General features: G+C 61.6%; 2 protein-coding genes across 2 annotated transcripts; one reads left to right on the top strand and one right to left on the bottom strand.

Annotated features, from left to right (window-relative positions):
• Window positions 1–62: 62 nt before the first annotated feature.
• CCDC102A (coiled-coil domain containing 102A) lies at window positions 63–6,847 on the bottom strand. Its single transcript, XM_055819113.1, is given in 11 exon segments — window positions 63–583; window positions 585–602; window positions 1,639–1,742; window positions 1,838–2,008; window positions 2,280–2,444; window positions 2,446–2,490; window positions 2,575–2,691; window positions 2,939–3,047; window positions 3,163–3,365; window positions 4,321–4,918; window positions 6,752–6,847. Coding segments are annotated over 10 exon segments (1,581 nt in total). The 5' UTR covers window positions 4,861–4,918; window positions 6,752–6,847; the 3' UTR covers window positions 63–474.
• Window positions 6,848–10,374: 3,527 nt separating this feature from the next.
• Window positions 10,375–15,944, top strand: ADGRG5 (adhesion G protein-coupled receptor G5). The gene is given in 14 exon segments (XM_013296759.3): window positions 10,375–10,506; window positions 11,478–11,556; window positions 11,682–11,784; window positions 11,890–12,013; window positions 12,976–13,110; window positions 13,258–13,374; window positions 13,547–13,589; window positions 13,750–13,856; window positions 14,184–14,302; window positions 14,447–14,712; window positions 14,793–14,831; window positions 14,834–14,891; window positions 15,233–15,495; window positions 15,631–15,944. Coding segments are annotated over 14 exon segments (1,632 nt in total). The 5' UTR covers window positions 10,375–10,404; the 3' UTR covers window positions 15,708–15,944.
• Window positions 15,945–20,709: the final 4,765 nt, after the last annotated feature.

Genomic DNA, 20,709 nt, shown 5'->3' with positions numbered 1-20,709 from the left:
CCAGTGTTGTCCCTTCCATCCTTGCTCCCACGTGGAGACAAACCAGCATCTCAAGCCACTGCCAGAGCCTGGGCCCCTCTGGGCTCTGTATTTATAATAAAAAAATTCATATACAAATACATACATATATATAATATATATATATAAAAAAAAAGTGGGCAGGAGAGTGTGGCCGGTTACAGGTCCTGGTGTCCCTCTCTGCCCTGCGCTTCCTCCTCCTGGGCTGCTCAATGATGCCAGCTTTCGTGGCCACATCTGTGTCCCAGGAGATGCTGGTGGCCGAGGGGCACTGGATACTGTCCAAGAGGCAGCGGGCTTGGAGCATCCCTGGGCAAAGTCCTCCCCACCACTCTGTGCCCCAGGCTCCCCATCTACAGGAGGGTCACCATGTGGCTGGGTCCCGCGGTGACAGGCACTTGTGGGCAGAGGACTACCGTGGGACGTCCCCGTGGTGGTGGCACCTGGCCCTGGGCTCTAGGGCACCTGGATCTGCAGGTCCTCATCCTCGTCGGGGTCGCTGGTGCCATCCCCGGCGTCATCGGGGCTGAAGCGGGCACTGCGCATCTTGCTGAAAAGCGGGGGCGCTCTGCTGCCGCCGCAGCCTGCCAAGGGAGAGCTGCCAGGGTGGGGGGCGGCGGGGCGCAGCCCTGGGGGGATGCCAAAGCCAAGCCTGTCCCCCTGCACCCCTACAGCATGACTGCACCCTGGTGGGACCCCATTTCTGCAGCTCCCACTAAGCTCTGGGTGCAGGACCAGCCCCCCCAGCCAGGGGCCAACCCTCTGGTGTGGGGCTGGGGACCCCAAATGATGCTCAGCACAAGAGGGCATCAGCTTAAACCCTCCAGGGCCGAACACCGCCACGCCGAGCATCTCAGACCCAGCCGAGAGTGCAGTGCAGGGAGAAGTTGTCCCCCTGAAATGGGGATCCCCCTGCAAATAAAACAAGAGTCCCCATTCCTGGGAGCCTGCGGTGGTTTTAGCTCCTCACTCGCCCTTGCATGAAGGTTCAATGAAAATTTATGAAGCAAATATGAAACCAAAAGGCCCAGGACCTGGTCAGATCCAACCAGTTTGCAGCATTTTACTGGAAAGCATGAATTATTTAAGAACATGCACATGGGGAGGCTGGAGAGGGTGAAGAAGAAGCCTCCATTATTCCTCCATGATTTAATGAATATGTCCCAATAAAATAAAGAAAGATGATAAACACAACCCTCCCAGCGCCTCCCGGAGACGTGGCATTGATCTCTCACAGCCACTTCAGCTCTTTACTGCTAGAGATGAAGTGAGGCTCGGGAAAGTTTTTAAGGGCAATAAAACCCACCTCCCATCTCCCCAAACTGGCGTGGGAACCTCAGAGCTTGCCCTGGCCCCGTTTACTGGCAGGTGAAACTGGGCTGTACTGGTCTGCAGGCTGGTTGAACTGGGAGGTGAATGCCATCCAGCCTGCAGTGGGGTGAAGGCTGCCCCACGGGTGGCTGCACCCTGCCCGCCGAGGATGTCTGAGGCACTTTGGCCATGCTTAGCCCAGGGTTCAACCGGGCAAATGCTGGCTGAGGGGTGGTGGCAGGGAGAACGTCATCTCACCCATGGGTCCTTGCTGGTCCCCACTGTGGCCCACCCTGGTCCCCCACTCACCGCGACTGCAGATGCTCCAGCTGCACCTGGAAGCTCTCACTCTGCTCCGTCTGCTCATCTAGCGACCGCTGCAGCTTCCGTGTCTGGTTGTGGGCTTCATCCAGCTGCAGGTGGGATGGGAAGGGACGAGGCTGTTGGCAGTCACAGGGGGCATGGAGCTGCCCACCCCAACTCTCTGCACCAGCACAAGCTTCCCTACCTCGTCCTCCGCTTGGGCCAGCTCCTTCTTCAGCTCCTCCACCCTCAGGCGCAGCTTCTTCACCTCGCCCTCATGCTGTTCTACGCGACGGTTGGCATGAGCCAGCTCGGCCATCTTCTCCTGGTACTGCTTCTTCAGCTTGGTATGGATGTGCTTCAGGTCAGCCAGCTCCTGCAGTGGGCACGGGGTGGGGGGCTGAGAGGGGCTGAGAGCCATCCCATGCTGCGAGTGCCCCCATCTCCCTCCCCAGGGACCCCTCCCAGTGCCCCACCGCATGACAGAGGAGCTGGTGGAGCAAGGATGGGGGTCACTACCGCCCCTTAGACAAAGGGTGGTGGCAGAGTCAGGGCTTGAGGAGGTCCTGGGGGATGCCAAGCCACCACGGAAACGGCAGGGTCACCCAGGGAGCGGGTGGCAGGGCATGGGACCACCTCCATGGCACCTTGTTCTTCTCGAAGAGCTCAGCCTGGATGGTTTTGAGGTCGGTGTCCAGGGTGCTGGCCGTCTGGCGCCGCTTGCGAGCCAGCACCTCCTCCAGGTCCTCAATCTGTGCCCGCAGCTTCTTGTTCTCCCGTTCCAAGTTGAGCTTCTCCGTCTCCAGCCGCTCCCCGCCGGCCCCACTCGGCTGCATTCTCTGCCTGCAGCCGCTCCATCTGGGACAGGGACACGGGATGGCCAGGGGCAGCAGGGACTCCCCTCGCTGTCCCCTTCAGCCCCTACACTGGGATTCAGCTCACCTCCGCGCGCAGCTCGGCCAGCTTCTTGTCCATGCTGGAGCGAGCGCCCAGCTCGTCCTCCAGGTCCTCGGAGATGCGCCCCAGCTCGTCCTGGTGGATCTCCTTCAGGATGTTGAGCTGGGGACACACACACACAGCACCCAAGATGGCAGCAAGCACCCATCTTGTGCCACTCAAGTCCTGCCTGCACTCGTCCACCCATCCTCTGTGGATGGACTGACTGGCTCAAGAGCGTTAATTAAGACCCTTAATGAACACCCCAGAGTTGGGGAGGTGGCTGTGGATCACCATGTCCAACCACTGGGACATGCCACCTTCTGGGGGACAGGCCACCCACCAGGGCACCCCTGCTCCCTTCACTCACCTGCTTCATCACCTCCTGCTTGTTCTTGTTGAGCTCCTCGTATTTGATCTTCCACTGGCTGAGCTCACCCTCCAGCTTCTCGATGCTCTTGCTGAGCGCCAGCTTATCCCTGGGGAGAGGCAATGCTGGTGACAGCTGGCAGGACCCCATGGGACATCCCATCCTGGTGGGGACCAGTCTGGCCTTGGCTGGTGCCCCATGAGGATGATACCCCAAGCACTCACTCCCGCTCCTTGAGCAGCACTTTTTGGGACTCATCCAGCCGCAGCTTCAGGGCAGTGACTTTGGTGGCGTCCTCCTCCACGACGCTGACATCGTCCCAGAGCAGGCGGCTGCGTTCCTGGCGGGAGAAAGAGGCCCGGGGCCCCCGCTGCTCCCAGCTCTCGTCCTGCTTGCTCGTCAAGATGTTTTCCATCAACTCCTGCTCCTGTGGCGCCGTGGGTGGCCCAGCAAAGGGGAGAGGGTGAGGGGGCAGCCCAGGCTTCCCACCCCCTACAGCACCCGACCTTCACCCTGTAACAAAGCCAGACCTAGCAGCATCCCTCCCTCCGGTCCCCAGGGACCCCCTGAGGCTGACGGAGAGGGACCCACCCTCCCAGGGGAGCTCCCATTCACCACCACGCTCTGCTGCCGGCTCCCTGCCTCCCTGCAAATCTGGGATGGATAATACCGATTTATTACGCTGACCTTGCTGCGACCACCATGCGGGTGATCTTCTACCAGGCTCCACAAGCGCATGGTAAATGAGCTGCAGGGGTTTTCTGGGGACAGGACATCCCCAGGGACCAAGCAGGGAGCCCGCAGGGCATGCTCAGATTAGTCTCAGATTTGCCACTCAGCAGCTCTGCCATCGGTGGACTGAACCAGCGCGGCGCGGCACCCTGAGCAGCAACATCTGTGTCGTGACAGAGCCAACAGCAGCAGAGAAGGGAGCACAGCAGCTGGGAGCAGCTCTGGGGAGTCTCTCGTGTCCCCTCCCTCCTCCCTTCAGCACAGACCTCCGCCAGAAGCCCATACGGACACTCTGGCATCGGAGTCGTTGCTAGCAAGACGCCACCAGTGCTGCTGAAGCCACTGTCCCCTAAAGTGGCACAGGCTTCTGCCTAACGCCTCCAAAGGGAAAGCCCTGAGAAAGGGACCAGAGCCAGCACCAAGGTGATCTCGCTGCATAGGGCTATGAGTGTCCTGGACCCCCCCCATGACACTGCTCTTGAGAGGGGTCTGAGCCCCTCCGCTGCTCCAAGGGATCTGCCGCACGCTGCCCACCTCTGTGGGCAGGGAGTGGCCCCATGGGCATGGCAGGCAGTGGTAGCTTGGGGGTGCATGAGGGGAGCTGCTGGGGGTCAGGAGACCCCCCCCACAGCACCCAGTCACCCTCTCACCTTGGCTTTTTGGGGTGCCTCAGCCCCCACATCCCGCACAGGCTCATGCTCAGGGTCAGCTTCTCCCTCTGCCCCGTCGGCAGCAGGTGGGCTGCAGGTGCCGTGCCGGCCGTGGAGCCGTGCCTGTGGCCGTGCTGGTGGCGGGCGCTCCTCCGGCCGGTCACGGTCACGGTCGCGGCGCAGGCCAGCCAGCTCCTTGGTGAGGGCCTCCAGGCGATGCCGCAGCTGCCGCACCTCCTCGCGGGCACGGTTGCGCTCAGCCCGCACCTTGCTCCACTTCTCCCGCCAGTTGGCCGTGCAGTCCGACCACCACCGCATCGTCTTCTCCATCTGGGCCGCCCGCGCCCGCGCCTCCTCCAGCTCCCGCAGCCGCAGCTCCTCACGCCCTTCCCAGTCCCCTTCCAGCAACGCCGGGGGGGGCCCGGGCGATGGCGTCCCGCTGGGGGGGGACGGGGAGGGCTCGGGGGCCAGCAGGGCCAGCAGCGAGCCCCCCGGCAGCGGCGGGGAGCCAGCCAGGCGCGAGGCCCCACTCTGGCTCATGGTGGGTGTCCCCTAGGGCATGGCCGGCACTGTTGGGGTGGCACCTCCACCTGGGGACCTGTGGGAGAGAGAAGGGGTCAGGGCAGCCCAGGGGGCTGCAGGAGGCGGCTGTGGGGCTGGGAGGGAAGGTGAGCACAGTCCCTGGTTTCGGGGGGCAGCACGCTGAGCGATGAGGTCCCAGCACAGACCCTGGTGATGGCCCAAGCAAGGAGCTGAGTGATGGCTCCCACCACGTCCCCAGCGAGGACCCTGGTGGGGTTTCCAGTGGGGATCCCTGTGAGGTCCCTGGTGATGGCCCCAGCAGGGTCACCAGCAGAGGCCATGGTGAGGTCCCCAGCAAGGACCACAGCCTCCTGCCCGGCCACCAGCACCCTGTCCCAGTCTGGCACTGCAGCAGGCACCTGCCTGACCTGGGGCACTTCAGCCAGCGCACTGGAGGCAATGTCTTAACATCATCTGGGTGATGTTACCCACACGAGGTCATCCCGATGACATCACCTGTGGGCCTCCAAGAGTGTTCCTGGTGCTGTGGTGGGGTTGGGGGTACCCCCGGCTGCACCCCAGCAGCTCCAGCGAGGGTCACGGCCCTGACTGGGAACCAGCAAGGCAGGAGCAGCTACAGCGCTGCTGGGCATGCATGGCAGCAGGACGCGTGCCAGGGTGGGATGCATGCTCTCAACAACAACAACGGAGGAGGAGGAAAAGAGAGAGATCTCTCTCAACAACAACAACGGAGGAGGAGGAAAAGAGAGAGATTCTCTACTCAAAACAAACAACAGAGGAGGAGGAAAAGAGAGAGAATCTCTCTCAACAACAACAACGGAGGAGGAGGAAAAGAGAGAGATCCGCACTCTCCAGTGACGCCACAACAAAGGGCCAGTGCTGGCCGCCTACGTCCCGGCACGGCCCTCACGGCCCGGCTTGGCCAGGGAAAAACCGCCCCGGGAAACCGTAATGGGCGGCTGCTGCGCGCCCTAATGGGATAAGTGCAGGGGCCGCGCCACAGCCCCCCCGCAGGCGCAGCCCTGACCTGCCGCCAGACCCGGCTGGGCCGGGAGGGCCGGTGCGGGAGCGGCGGGAGCAGCAGCCGCTGGCGGCGGAGCGCTTGGCCCGGGGAGGGGAATCCGCCTCCCTGACGGTACGTGCGGAAACGGTGAATCGGTCACCGCCGAGGCCGGCCCCGGCCTGCGCCCTCCTGCTGCCGGCGCGGCGGCTGCCGCGGGGGGAGCCCCGGGCCCGGCGGCATCAGCCCCGGCAGAGCCCCGGCCGCTGGGCAGCGTCCACCGCGGAGCGCCCGCGGGAGCGCAACGCCCGTGCGATGCCCACGGGAGCACCCGCCGCCCCGCAGCGCCGGCACCGGAGCGGCACCCGCGGGGCGCACGCACGGGCCGGGGGCACCCCGGGGTGCTCGCGGGGAGCACGCGTGGGGCGCCGGCACCCGCACGGCCCGCGGGAGCGCGCGTGGCTCGCGGCAGCCCACGGACGCCGCGGCGCGCGCCCCGGCCCGTCCCGGCCTCCCGGCGGGGGCGGCACCGCCCGCCCCCCGCGCCTCCCCATTGGCTGCGGACGCCGCCACTCCGCCGCCAGCGGTGACGCGGCCCGGCCCGCGGGAGCCGCCGCATTCCTCCGCGCCCGGCCCGCCCGGCCCGGCCCGGCCGGTACCGCCTGGCGCCGCTGGGCCCGGTTCGGCTCGGTCTGGCATCGCCCGGCTCGGCTCGGCTCCGCCCGGCTCGGCTTGGCTCCGCCTGGCCCCGCCCGGTCCGGCCCGGCGCGGACCCCCCCACCCCAAAGTTTGCCGCAAGTTTCCCGCCGCCGCGGCAGCGCCGGTGCCGCCGCCCGCCCGCCCGGCCCGGCCCTGCCCTGCCCGGCCCGGCCCGGCCCGGCCCCTCACCCGTGTCGGCGCGGCTGCGGTGCGGGAGCCAGCGCGGGCCGGGGCGCTGCCGGCCGAGTCTCCTCCTCCTCCCCCTCCTCCTCCTCCTTCCCCCCGCTCCCGCCCCCCGCCCGCGCCCGGGGGGCCGGTCCCGCCGCCGGAGCCCGGCCCGTGCCCGCGGGTGCGCGTCCTGCCGCCGCGTGGGCATCCGCGCTGCTTTTGGCACGGGGGGGAGGGGTGTCGCTCGTGTGCGCGTGCTTGCACGCGTGGGTCTCCGCGCGGTTACACTCGTGGGGCCTTTACACGGCTGCTTGCACTTGGGGGGGCCGTGCACGGCAATGCGTGCCCATGTTGTGCGTGGGTGCACACTGGCGCGCTTGCACTCGTGTGCAGGCGGGTGTTCGCCCACGAGGGAGCTCGCTCGCGAGTGTTTCTGCAGGTGTTTGTACGTGTAGGTGGGTCGCACAGAAGTGTCTGCACCGAGGAGTCCATGGGCAGCAATGCCTGCACACGGACGTGCACGGGTGTTTGTACAGGCTGTGCACACCAGCACGCTGGCACACGAGTGTGTTGCACGCTGCTGCTTGGACGCAAGAGGTTGCACGCTGCCATTGGCATGCGGTTGCTGCTGCTCATGGGTGCTTGCCGACATGCACAAGAGCTCCCTGGTGGGGTATTTGCACACGTGAGCATGGTGCATGGAGAGGCTTGCACAGACGCGTGCTCACACACATCTGCGTGGCATTTGCATGCAGGAATGCTGGCGCACAAGTGTGATGCACGTGGGGCTGCAGCTGCCAGACTTCAGCTTGGCCGTCAGCTTCTTTCCAGCCTGGGCCCCATCAGGGTGGCTGCACCGGAGCAGGCCTGACACTTTTTCCCTGTGGTTCTGCCTGCTCCCGCAGGATTTGCATTGCTTTGCTCCAAATCCATGAGTCGGACATTGCGGCTTTGCAGGGGACCTGGCAGGGATGGGACATCCCCACCTGAGTGTCCCCATGGGTAAGTGTCCCCCAGCCAGCCACACGGCACTGTCCACCTCATCCCCACACATCCCGGTGCTGGCTCCTGACCAAGCAGCAAAGCCCCAAACCACCATTTTCTCCCAGTAGTTTTCCCTTTGCTGGATGCTTTTCAGCCAAAAAAATGGGAAATACAAGCGGCCAAGAGGATTTGTGTCCCACAGGAGGTGGAGATGATGCCATAGGACACTGAGACCCTTTTCTCCCCCAGCATCTAGCAAAGCAGGGAAAAAGAAAACAAATGAAAGCAAAACTTCAAATGCCCCTGCGTGTTCTTTCCAAGCCCGGTATTCCTCTGCTGGAAATGACCGCAAAAAGCTGGAGGCAGGGGATGCTTTGCTCTCCCACGCCCCTATCCCTGCATTTTGCGCCAGGGAAGCCTGAACCAGCAGCGTCACTTGCAGCCGCAAAGCGATTCTGCAGGTGGTTTGGCCAGAGCTGCCGGTGTGTGCTGGCGCGTTGGGGTTTTAACCCACTCCCGGCACTAAAACCAGGCTTTGAAAGCCGGCAGTTTTTTCAGGTGTCTTTACTCTTTGTTTAAATGTGCACATCTCGGTGACACCAGCAGGTTCGAGGGTGCGTTGCAGCATCCTGGGATCTGTGGGTTCTGCCCTTGCAAAAATCAAACCACCTTGGTCCAGAGCATGTCACCTTAAGGATGTGGACAGTGACCCATCTCTGTGATCCGTGGACCATCCTCCTGGCACCCTTCTCTGGTTCCAGGTTTCCTGCCTGGCCCAGGGTGCCTGGCCATGCCCAGCAGATCCCCTTAAATCCATCCCCAAAGGGCTCCCATCCTCAGAGTGGGTCGGACAGAAGCAAATGGCTGCCCCACGCTATGAATTGAGACCTGGAGACTCATTGCATGAGTGGCTGCAGGCACTGGGCAGGCACAGGGTGGCATGGCTGCTCTGGGGCAGGCACCAGCATGGCCAAGCTGTCCCTGCTCCCCTGCCTCTGCATGCAGCCACATCCCTGCAGCTGGGCCCAGCAGACCCTGGTGCAGAAGGTGAAGCTTTTTGGGGCAAATGTAACCATCTGGGGGCAGGGGGGAAAGATGACCTTTTTTTCCTTCTGCTGGGCTGGCTGGCATCACTGGGGAGCTGTGCTGTCGTGGCTGGTGATGGCATGGAGGATGCCAGCTCCATCCTGGCAGTAGCATCAAACGGTAGTGTCACAGAATATCTCAAGTTGGAAGGGACCCATAATGATCAATGAGATGCGTTGCCCAGATGCTCCTTTGAACTCCGCCAGGCTTGGTGCCATGACCAGAGGTTCCAGGGACCAACCACCCTCTCAGTGAAGAACCTTTTCCTAATGGCAAACATGAACTTCTCCTGACACAGCTCCGCTCCATTTCCTTGTGTCCTGTTGCTGGTCACGGGAGAGAGGAGACCAGCACCTCCCATCTGCTGCCCCCCTTGAAGAAGCCGTAAATTGCGACGGGGTCACACCTCAGCGATGAGGGCACCCCTCAGCCTCTCTTCTTCAAGCTGAACAAGCCCAGTGACCTCAACTGCTCCTCTAAGACCCTTCACCGCCTTGGTTGCCCTGCCCCAGACACGTGCACATAGTTTGATGGCCTTATTGTGAGGCACCCAAACAGCACGCAGAACCCGAGGTGGGGTGCGGCAGGGAGGTGCGGAGTGGGACAGTCACGTCCCTTGACCAGCTCGCTGTGCTGTGCTGTGCTTGATGCCCACCAGGACATAGCTGGCCCTTTTGGCTGCCAGGGCGTGCTGCTGACTCATATTCAACTCGCCATCAACCCAGAACCCCAGAGCTATTTCCATGGGGCTGCTCACCAGCCTCTCATCCCCCAGTTTGTACAGGTAACCAGGGCTACCTCATCCCATTGGGTCCTGTAGAGTCATGCACATCCAGCTGGAGCAGTGACTCTCAAACAAGTTCAGGGGCAGCTGGGAGTTTATCATCCCCCCCAGTCATGGTCTATCAACCCTGGGACCACCAGAGCCCATCATTGGTGTTGAAGATGGAGGTGAAGAGGGCATTAAACATCTCTGCTTTATCTGGGTCCCTATTCGTGAGGAGACTGACCTCTTCAAGCAATAGAGTGATGTTATCTCCAATCCTTCTGTTGCTATTAACATATTTTAAACAGCTTTTTTTGTTGTCCTTCACAGCACTGGCCAGCTTGAATGCTAATTGAGCTTTGGCCGCATGAATTTTCTCCCTACAGTAGCAAAGAGCATCCCCGTAGTCCTTCTGTGCCACCTGTCCTTGCTCCCAACATCCGCACACTCTCCTTTTCCACCTGAGTCCCAGCAGCTGATCCCTGCTCCGCCACACTGCCCTTCTGCCCTGCTGGCTGGACCTCCCACACCTGCCAAAATGTGAAGTGCTGCTCCAGACCTGGTGGCCCCGCTACAGTGCCAGTGCTGCCCAGCATGGGAGAGCAGGGGCTCCTGATGAGCCGGTGGCAGGGATAAGCTCATTAGAGACCGAAGGCTGATTATATCAGACATGCCTGGGAAGCAGGTTGCCTTTGTGCCACACCAAATTGCAGCCATCTGCCATGTCCTTGGGGTGCCAGGGATGCTCCCTCTCTGCCCTGGTCCCTTGCCAGGCTGTGAAAAAGAGAAAGCAAAAGGAAATTTAAAAGCTCTCTTGATTTAATCTGCTCATCTGCATATGAGCACTTCCTTTTCTGTCACCCCAACTGCTGCACAGGCAGAGCCAGAGCAGCCGATCCCACTGTGGTGCTGCCAACGCCAGAACTGCCCCGTGCCCAAGGTAGGGGCTTTCCTGGGGCGAGGGAGGGATGCAGGGGGCTGGCGTGGTGCTAGGGGCTTACCAGGGCACCAGGCTGCTCCCACAAAGGCAAAACCCACCTGAAGTGACCCCCATGCCCTGCAAGGGTGCGATGCCCTCGTTGGCTTGGTTGCAAAACAACCTAAGGGGGACGCGGTGGCTGTCCCTCGCTGGGTTTCAGAGGGCAGCTGTGCAGGCAGCTGCTCAATGTGCTGCCCACTGCACTGCTGCTCCTGCCCTGGGAGGCTCCAGCTGCTCTGGCATCACCAGCTTCAGCGCCTCAAAGCATCGATCCCATTGCTGCATCCACAGTAAAGCCACTTGCGCACCTGCAAGTGCACCTGCAGGATTGCACCCTGGCACCGCTGGACCCACAGCCTCTCTTCCCTGGCTGCTTTTGGTGCCGGCAGTGTTACCATGGCTGGTGTTGCTGTGCGTAGCACCGGTGCGGTCTTACAAGGGATGCAAATCTTGCTACCAGCCACCTTCCCCCACGCCTGTGCCAGGGACGCTTCCTTCCTCCCCAGCTTGGTGCTGGCCCCCCGCCAGCAAGCCCAGGCAGAGCACGCTGCTGGCCCTTCTGGCTTGCAGGCTGCTCGCTGGGGATTTGCAGCCACGGGCTGGGATGGCAGCAAGGGCTGAGTCTTGTCCCTGGCGGCTTTACAACCTTAACGGTAAAACGGATGCAAAGGGCACCTTGCACCCTGGTCGCTGTGGCAGACAGCCGCCCTCTCGTCATCCTGCCACTAGCACAGCCACTTCATGCTTCTGGGGTGGGGCTTTGCTGCTGCAGTGGCCTTGGTGGGGCTCGGATGCTGGGGTGTTGGGAAGCTGCCGGGACCCTGTCTTTGTCCTGCAGCTGGCGTGTGGGAAAGGGCCAAGGTCCCAGGGGATGTGTGTGTGTGTTGTAGGGGTGTCCAGGGAGCTGCCCCAGTCCTGGGTGCATCTTGCAGGAGAGAGCCATGGTGATGCCCACCCCACTGCTCACTGCCCTAGTCCTCTGCCTCGCTGCCGGCATCCTGCAGGCTCAAGATAGGGATGTCTCCCATCCCAGCGCTGGGCTGGGTGCTTTGGGGGGTCACTCAGGGCTCCCCAGGCTGGCACAGGATGGGGAGTGGGGCAGGGTGCCATATGCTGAGGCTCAGCTCCCAAAACAGCTCTGTCAGAGCTGATGGAGACAATGGAGATAGAGAGAGAGCTGGACACTCTGGAGGAGGAGCTGCAGCAGGGCTGCAGCAGAGCCCACCGTGCCAGGAAGAGGTGAGGGCTGGCTCCTACCCCGCTGTCTCCTGGACCCTCCACAACCCCCAGACCCACAGAGTCTGGATGCTGCTGCACCCTGCCCTGAACACCCTCCCTGTGCAGGTTAAACCGGCTGGAGAAGCTGACCAGCTGGGGGAAGCACAACTTCACGGGCAGCATGATTGAGGCCTACGTGTTCAAGTTCATGACCGAGCACTTCAGAGGGTTAAATCTCAGCAGCAGGATGGTTGGTGCCCCCACACTGCTGGGGGTGTTCCCAGGGGATGCCCGTACCCCCAGCCCCCTCTGTCCCTCCACCCCCAGTGGGAGGTGCCAGGGGGTGCTGAGGTGGCTGACACTTGCCCATACTGGGTTTCCGTCATCCTCCAAGGATGCTTTATGTCAGCAAAGCCCTCAGAGACACGGCTCTGCTGGGGTGTTACAGGCAACTGTGGCTTCAGGTTCCCAGCGCCGTCACTGGGATAAAGCTGGGGGTTTCTAAAGCTGGGGGGCGGGCTGTGTGTGTTCTGCAGCTGAGAGCCAGGATTTCCATCCTGAAGCTCTTGTGATTTATGAAAAGGGAAGCCCTGTCTTCCACTTCCCTGCGGTGGCAAGGGAGAGTGAAACCGTGGTGGGAAATGTGCGGGGCGACTTCTGTGTCCTGGTGCAAGGGGCTTGCACGGTGGCACCACAGCACTTCCCCCGGCCATGGGGCTGCCCTGCCGGGGACACCTGACCACTCAGCCCTGAGGCTCCTATCTGCAGGACAAGGCAGGTTTTGCTGGCAGGGGTGCCTGCCTGCCAGCTGGGACCCCCCAGTCGGGATCTGGGAGCAGAGACTGTCCAAGGGAGCCTGCCAAGGTGTGAAATCCCATGGGAAAAGCATCTGACATGATGCCGTCTGCCCCATGCGGGGCCGGTGGGACAGGTGTGCCCATGCATGGGTGAGAGACCCCACCCACCCACGGTCCCCCACGTGCTACGGGTTGGGAGAGCTCTGAAGCTGAGATGGGAGCAGTGCCATATTTGCGTGTCCACAGGCACCAAGGCAGAGATGGAGCTGCTGCTGGGGCTGGGGGATGCTGCAGGGCCATGCCAGGAACGGGGGTAGCTGTGCTAGGGGCTCAGCCAGGGTAGCACTCTGACGCCCCCGAAGCCAGCTGAGCACAGGGTTGGATGAACCCATCTCTACCCTGCCCACTGGCACAGGACGTGAAGCTGGGTGGCGTTGGGAGGCTCCAGCATGCTATGGACTTCCCGGTGGAGCTCGTGGAGGGCATCCAGGAATGGGGAGCGCAGCAGGAGCTGGTCTGCATCTACATCCACAGCCCCTGCATGTTCCAGGTGAGCTGCAGGTCCTCACATAAGCCCCCTGAGCATCCCCAGCAAGCAGCACACCTGCCCCATCACCCACCCCCTGCTGAGATGCTCAGGACGGGCAGGATGTCCTGGGGACCTGGGACTCTCCCTGCAAGCACCTGACTCTTGCAGGACACCAACAACAGCTCTGTGTTGAACAACGACGTGCTAGGAGCCTTCCTGCAGAGCAGGCGTGTGGCTGGGCTCAGCCATCCTGTGGAGATCCAGTTCTGGCATGACATGATGCTGGTGAGCAGGACTCCACTGCAAGCACAAGCTGGAGGTCCCCAGCACCAGCATTTCCCCTAGTGTTGGGGACAAAGAGAAAGTGTCTCCTCTCTGCATTGGGACCAGGGGTTTCTGGGGTCCCCAGCGTGCAGGGAGGGTCCTCAGATCTCCCCTTCTGTCCCCTTTCTACTAGGATGCCTCCAACGCCACCTGCGTATTCTGGCTGCCTGGAGCTGGTAAGTGTGTCCATGGCCAGGACAGGGGCAATGCCAGCTCGGTGCCACCCTGAAGGCATTGCCTGTCCACCTCCTGGGCAACCCTGGCAGGCCTCAGTGTCCCCTCAATGTCCCCATGCCCTGGCTGCTGTGCCAGCCTCCGATGGTGGCTCTCTGGCAGATGTGGGCAGCACAGGCAACTGGAGCACGGAGGGCTGCAAGACCACGCACAGGGAGGGCACCGTTATTTGCCACTGCGACCTCCTCACCTACTTCGCCGTCCTGCTGGTTCACAGTCCTCCTTCCTCCTTGCCTCTTCCTCCTTTCTCTTTCTTCCTTCCCTATTTCCCTCCTTCCCACTTCCTTCTTCCCTTCTTCTCCTTCCCTCCTTCCCTCTTCCTTTCCCCTTCCTTCCATCCTTCTTCCTCTTTCCTGGAGATGGGGGGGGGTGGGGGTGTACAGGGTGTACAAAAGGGTACAGGCTGTATGGGGGGGGTCCTGCAGGACAGAGTGGCTGGGGCGGGGAGGTTTGCAAGCCCCCCGCTCCCTTTCCTAGCAGGTGGGTGCTGCCACGGATGCTGCCCTGGCTCAGCCCTCCTTCCCTGCTCTCAGCAGCTCCCAGCGGGCGCCCTGAGCCCGGCTCAGCTGGCATCACTCACCCACATCAGCACCATCGGCTGCTCCCTCTCAGCTGCTGCCACCCTCTGCACCTTTCTGCTCTGCTGCTTCTCCAGGTAGAGCCATGCTGTGCCATTCCGTGCTGTGCATGCCATGTAGGGCTGTGCCACGCAACCCATGCCATGCCATGCTGTGCCATGCTTTGCCATGCCATGCCAGCGAGCACCCACCAGCACCCCCTGCCCTCCCCCCTCTTACAGGCAGCAGCTGAGGGACAACACGGCCAGGATCCACAGGCACCTCCTGGCCGCGCTGCTCCTGCTCAACTGCAGCTTCCTGCTGAGCGTGCCGCTGGCTGCTGGCTCCGAGGGGCTCTGCCAGGTCACCGCTGCCCTGCTGCATGCCAGCCTGCTCTGTGCCCTGGCGTGGATGGGTGCTGAAGCCTTCCACCTCCTCCTCCTCGTCATCAAGGTCTACAACATCTACATCCAGCACTACCTCCTCAAGCTCTGCCTCTTCGCTTGGGGTGAGTGGGCACCTGCCCAGCCCTGCCTACCTGTGCCTGCCTGTGGCACAGCCCCTCACAGCCTGTCCCTGCACCCACAGGTCTGCCTGTGCTGGCCGTGGTGGCTGTTTTTGTCTTCAAGGAGATACATATGGGTACCATGTCATCAGCACCCCTGAAAGCTACAGGAACATGACTATGTGAGTGAAGGGGGCTGCCAGCTCCCCTGGGCATCCTGTGGACCCTGGGCACCCCAGGGACAGCATGCACCCTGGGCACCCCAGGGACAGCATAGATTGCAGGCACAGCATGCACCCTGGGCATGCCAGGCACCCTGGGCACATGGGGCACCCCAGGGTATGCATGGGGCCAGCAGGAGCTAGTCGTAGCTCTGCTGAGTGCCACTTTTCGGTGAGCTTGGCTCTGCCAGCTGCCCACCTCCATCTTGGTGCGTGTGGGGCACCTGCTGCCATGCCTATCCTGCATCCAGATCCTTTGCAAGGGTGCTGGCCCTTGTCCCCAGGAAAGTCCTCTTTGCCAGGTGCTGGCTCACCAGCCTGCCAGCCTATTATGCCACCCTCTGCTATGCTGGCCTTATCCTGCTCTTCAACATGCTGGTGCTGGGGAGGGTGCTGATGATACTGCGGAGGATCCGGCGGCAGAAGGGGCAGGCAAGGAAGGACTGGGTGACAGTGCTGGGGCTCACCTGCCTGCTGGGCACCACTTGGGGTCTGGCCTTCTTCAGCTTTGGTGTCTTCTTCGTGCCCCAGCTCTACCTCTTCACCATCCTCAACTCCCTGCAAGGTCAGTGGGGGAGGGGTGTTGGGGGATGGGCACCCTGTGGGTTGGGAGCAGCAGGGTCCTTGTCACCTTCCTGCTCCTCTCAGGGGCTTGGTGCACCCATGGCAGTAACCGCATTTTCACACACACACCCCCCAGGTCTCTTCATCTGCCTCTGGTACATCACCGTGCACGGCCGGAGCAAGCCGGGCTCCGTCAGCAACACCTCCGGCTGAGGCGCCTCGGCACCGGGTGGGGGGCTGCCAGGGGAGCTCGGGAGCAGCACCTGGGCTGCAAAGCGGGATTTCTGGGTGGGGGGAGCCGCCTGCTGCTGGGGGGCTGTGCCGCTGTGCTCCCCTGGGGACCCGTGCCAGCCCCGGGCACCCTGCGGCTCACAGCCCCTCCACTGACCCACACGGACTTCTGCTGCGCAGGGCAGGCGCGTCTCATTAAAAGTGCTGTTTAATTGCTGATGCGCGTCTCCTCCACCGCTGGAAGAGCAGGGCGGCTTTGGCCGGGTCCCGCAGCCACCCGCTGCCACCTGCCACCCCGGCCCCGCGGCGGGCAGCCACCCGGTCACCCGGTCACCCCGGCCCCGCGGCGGGCGCCACGCGCGGCCCCGGCCTGTCCTTAGCGAAGGTCCCGCTAGATGGCACGAGGGTTTCGAAGATGGTCCCGGCTCCGCGCTGCGCCACGGCAGGGCCGTGCGGTGAGCCGTGCTCGGTAGCGGTGCCGGTGAGCTGTGCCGGTGAGCAGCGCCCGGTACCCGTGCCGGTGAGCCGTGCCGGTGAGCAGCGCCCGGTACCCGTGCCGGTGAGCCGTGCCGGTGAGCAGCGCCCGGTACCCGTGCCGGTGAGCAGCGCTCGGTACCCGTGCCGGTGAGCTGTGCCGGTGAGCAGCGCCCGGTACCCGTGCCGGTGAGCTGTGCCGGTGAGCAGCGCTCGGTAACCGTGCCAGTGGGCGGTACAGAGGAGCCCTCTGACAGCCGGTAGGGGACATCTGAGCTCACTGGGGGAGCTGCCAACCTGCGGCTCACAAGGAACAGGCAGAAGTGCGGGCTCTCCGGCTACATCCACCCAACCCATTTGGTGCCTCCACGGCTGTGGGCTGCCAAGCGTGGCTGCAAGGCCATGGCACCCCCAAACTCTTCCCAACCCCAGGTTTTCACTCATGACAGGACCCCACCAAAAGCCCTCCTACTCATCCCAAAGCCAGCAGGGTGGTGGAAGCCACCAGCATCACTGAGCTGGTGGGCAAATGGGCAAGCAGGGCTTCAGCTGGGTGTTGGGCAGACGTGCTGGTGCAGAGGAGAGGGTGGGAAGTGAGTAAGGGAGCCAGTAACTCCTTACTCCCACTCCCTCTCCCACTTAGGGAGGCAGACCCCAAGCAGAGCTCCTCGACGTGACCAAACAGTTTATCAGCGTTTAAGCAGCCCAGCCTGCAGGAAATAAATAGCGAGGACAAATTGCAGGGACTAAAATCATCATTTTGAGACGACGAGTCAGCCCTGAGCCCCTGGTGCATCCCCATACACCAGGCATAACCTGGAACTGCACCTGTGGTTTTGCATTTTCTGGTGCCTGAGATTTTGGAGCTGGGCATCCTCCTCTACCTGCAGGGATGCAGAGCAGCGTCACAGTGTGGTGATGCTGGCATGGCCACAAATCCACTTGTGACAGTGGGATCCCCACTGTTGCCATGCTTGTAGCTTGCAGAGTGCGCCAATGAGGTGCCAGTTGCTGCCCATTTCTGGTCCTACGGCGGGGGACTGGGCATCGCCAGGCAGCCTCACGGGGTGACACACTGCCTGTCTCTGCCCTCCTGTGCTGCTCTGCTGAGCAGCATTTCACTATCTGGCTGCTTCCCAGAGCCTGGGTCTGGGCAGTGAAGGAAGCTGCTGGCTATTGTTCTTTGTTCCATGCACAAAGGGCAGCCAGCGCCACCGAGTTTCCATCGCTCCCGCTGGTGGCCAGGACAAAAGCCCATCCCGCCGGGGCTGCGTGCCCCTGCCTCCCAGCCTACCGGGCACCACGATGCCCCCAGCTCGCGGGCATGCTCCTGCCGCGTGACGATGAGCTGTGCATGTCTCACCGCTCCTGCGGCTGACTTCAGCTATTAAATAAGAAGCCTGAGGGTTTGGTGAGATGCCAAGTGTCCAGCTTGTCCCCCATGAGCCCCACTGTGGGAGAGCTGCATCCTGGCCGTGGCAGCTCCAGCCCCCAAGTTGCTCCTGGCATGTGCTTTCTGTGCCCCTTCTCCCCAGCTCGAGATTTTGGGGCTTGCGGCATGAGTCACGCCTGCTGCCAGTGCCTGCGTATGACCAGCGTGTGAATACACCTTGTTCCGGTATCCAGTGGAGTCTGGAAAACAATTGTTTGGTGGTTGCCTCCCAGCACCAGGAACACGGAACCCTCGGGGCATGGTGGTTCCCGAGGAATGCAGCCTGTTGGGGACCCGTGGGATGTGATGGTCCCCAGGGAGCTGAGCCCATTGCTGGCAACTGGCAGCAGAAAAGGCTCTTTTTCCACCCTGTCACAGCCAGGAGTGGGGTCCAAATACTCTCCGATGTCCCCTGGGAGCGCAGGATGGGATCCGGCCTCCCAGCACTCCCAGTGCCCCACAGCACCAGGGCTGGCTTGCCGCAGCCCCAGGTCACAGTGGGCCCCTCTAACCTCCCAAGGAGAAATAATCCTATTTACCTTTCCCTGTGCCTTATCGGAGGAGAGGCCAGTGCCACGCTGCCAGAGGGGTTGTGCCGTCCTCTTTTCCCCAGAACAGGTGGCTTGGGGTCACCACGGTGCCTTCAGGCTCCAGTGCCAGCCCTAGCCCCAGGGGGAAAGCTCTAGCATTATTGCAAATTCTCCCAATTTTGGGGAAACAAGCAGCCAGAGAAGAGTCTAAATCCATTTGGGGATGGAAGGTTGGGGGCAGACCTTAGCTCCATTTATGGACCCACCTTTGGGACTTGGCTGCTGGGGAACAGATGAGCCTGGCTCTCACACCCCATGGGATCATCCTCACTCGATGCTTGTGCAAATACCCCGGGGACCAATTTTCCTCCAGACTCTCTGACATCGTTGCAGGTTTATTTGCAAAGCCGAGCCTAAACAAATAAATTTGGTTTATTGCTTTCTCTACAGTTGGGTTTTACAGCCCTGGCACCTGGTGAGTGGCTGTTGTTGTTGCTGTCTCATGGAGAAACCCCGATGTGGGGTGGGGGGACCTACCTCCCTATTTCGGGAGCAAGGCTGAGGGAGGTGGAGTGGCAGTGATGGGGGAGCAGGAGCACCTACAGCCGCTCAAGGCAGCAGTGAGGCTTCCTTGGGCTCCCTGCCACCGCCAGCCTCTGAGGTTCCCAAGGCTGTCCTGGCATTGCTCACTGGATTTGGATGGAGGACTTCTAGTCATCTCCTCCCACCAGCACTTCTCTGCTTCATCATCCTCATCCTCACCCTCCTCCTCCGCCCACCAGAGCTGGGCTGGTTGCACCCCTCTGGGAGCACCATGGTCTCCCAGGGGGCTTTCAGGGGGGCCGTGGCACCCTGGGCTGGGGCTGCCAGCGCTGGGCGGCTCACCCTGGGCCCCCAGCGGCGCGGGGCACCCTCTGTCTGGGCTTGCTGCACCCGGCGGGAGGTGCTGAGCCTGCCGCACCCTGCCCACCCCGGCACGCTGCCACTCGCCTGCTGCCACTGCCAGCTTGTAGGAAGTTTTAGTTTTTTTCAGAAGTTTTAGGGTTCTTCTGGAGCTTTTAGGAACTATTAGGGGTTTTAGTAACTTTTAGGGCTTTTAGGAACTTTAAAGATTTCTAGGAGCTTTTAGGAGTGTTTAGGAACTTCAAAGTTTTTAGGAGCTTTTAGGGCTTTTAATATTTTTAGGAACTGTTAGGGATTTTAGTAACTTTTAGGGCTTTTAGGAACTTCAAGGATTTCTAGGAGCTTTTAGGATTTTTAGGAACTATTAGGGGGTTTAGTAAATTTTAGGGCTTTTAGGAGCTTTAAGGATTTCTAGGAGCTTTTAGGAACTTTGAGGGTTTTTAGGAACTTTAAGCTGTTGAGGAACTTTTAGGGCGTTAGGAGCTCTTAGGGCTTATAGAAACTTTAAGGGGTTTTAGGATCTTTCAGGAACTTTTAGGACGTTAGAAGCTTTAAGGGTATTAGGACCTTTTAGGGTTTTCAGGAACTGTTGGGGCTTTGAGGAACTACTCAGCTTGAGCAATAAATCTTTATCAGGCCCTGGCCTGAGCCCAAGGGGGAATGTCCCTTGATGGGACAACACAAAGATTTCCTCCTCTCCATGCTCAGCCAGTGTCTTTGAAGACAGCAGCAAGGCCTGCTGATTTACAGATAATCCTGGTAACAGCAACAAGTGCAGGCGTCAACCTAAAAATAACTCCTGATAACGTCAAGTGCAGACAAACGACTCTTTGTTCCATAAACAGCGGCAAAAAAATGGCCTAAAACGTCCTTTCTTCACCCGGACAGGGGGTCTGCACCTGATACACACACACACACACACACACACCCCGCAGGAGGGCCTGATCCTACGGGAGCCACCACTGGATTCAGCAGCGTTATTCCCGAGAGGCGGATTTACGGCATTTCCTGAAGGAGCTGGTCGGGATGACCCGCAGCAGGAGCCTTGGCTCCGCGCGATGCTCCTGCGGCTCTGGCTGCCATGAGTGTCCATTGCAGAGCCAGCCCTGCTCCCCGCGCTGCGGGCACGTTCGGGCTTCAAAGGCGGCCTTGTTAGCCACGGTTCAGCCGCGTGATCCGCTTCCCGTGGGAGCCTCGTCCCGGTCCCGTGGGAGCCAGGGAAATGTGGGGCTTGGATCTGGACACTGAAGCAGGCTGGGGGGTCGAGAGGAGCATGCGCGATATCCCCCACGCCGGGGGTCCCAGTGCAGCTGTGGCATCTCCAGCCACTTTTTATTTTCATCATCTTCCCTGCCAGGGTGGGAGGTTGTTTCCACCCTTCCTCCAGCAGAAAGAAAAGTCTCATTCAAGGCACTGAAAGTCTCTGCAAGAGTAACTATTTACACAGGGCACTTCCCGGGGCCCCCCAGCCCCCCCCACTCCGGATCTCACGGGCACACAGAGCCGGCCTCGCCACGGGGTCCAATGGCGAGGGGCAGCGCGCCCTTCGCCAGCCTCGGGATGGGTGGTGGGAGCCGGGGGTCGCATCCAGGCTCCACAGCCCACATCCCAGCCCACCTCCTCCGGAGATGTGCCATGGGGGGCA

This window comes from Falco peregrinus, chromosome 14 (assembly GCF_023634155.1).
Source record: "Falco peregrinus isolate bFalPer1 chromosome 14, bFalPer1.pri, whole genome shotgun sequence".
In the NCBI taxonomy this organism is placed as follows: Eukaryota; Metazoa; Chordata; class Aves; order Falconiformes; family Falconidae; genus Falco; species Falco peregrinus.
The sequence above is the reverse complement of the archived record's forward strand: the minus strand, read 5'-3'. Positions and strand labels throughout refer to the sequence as shown.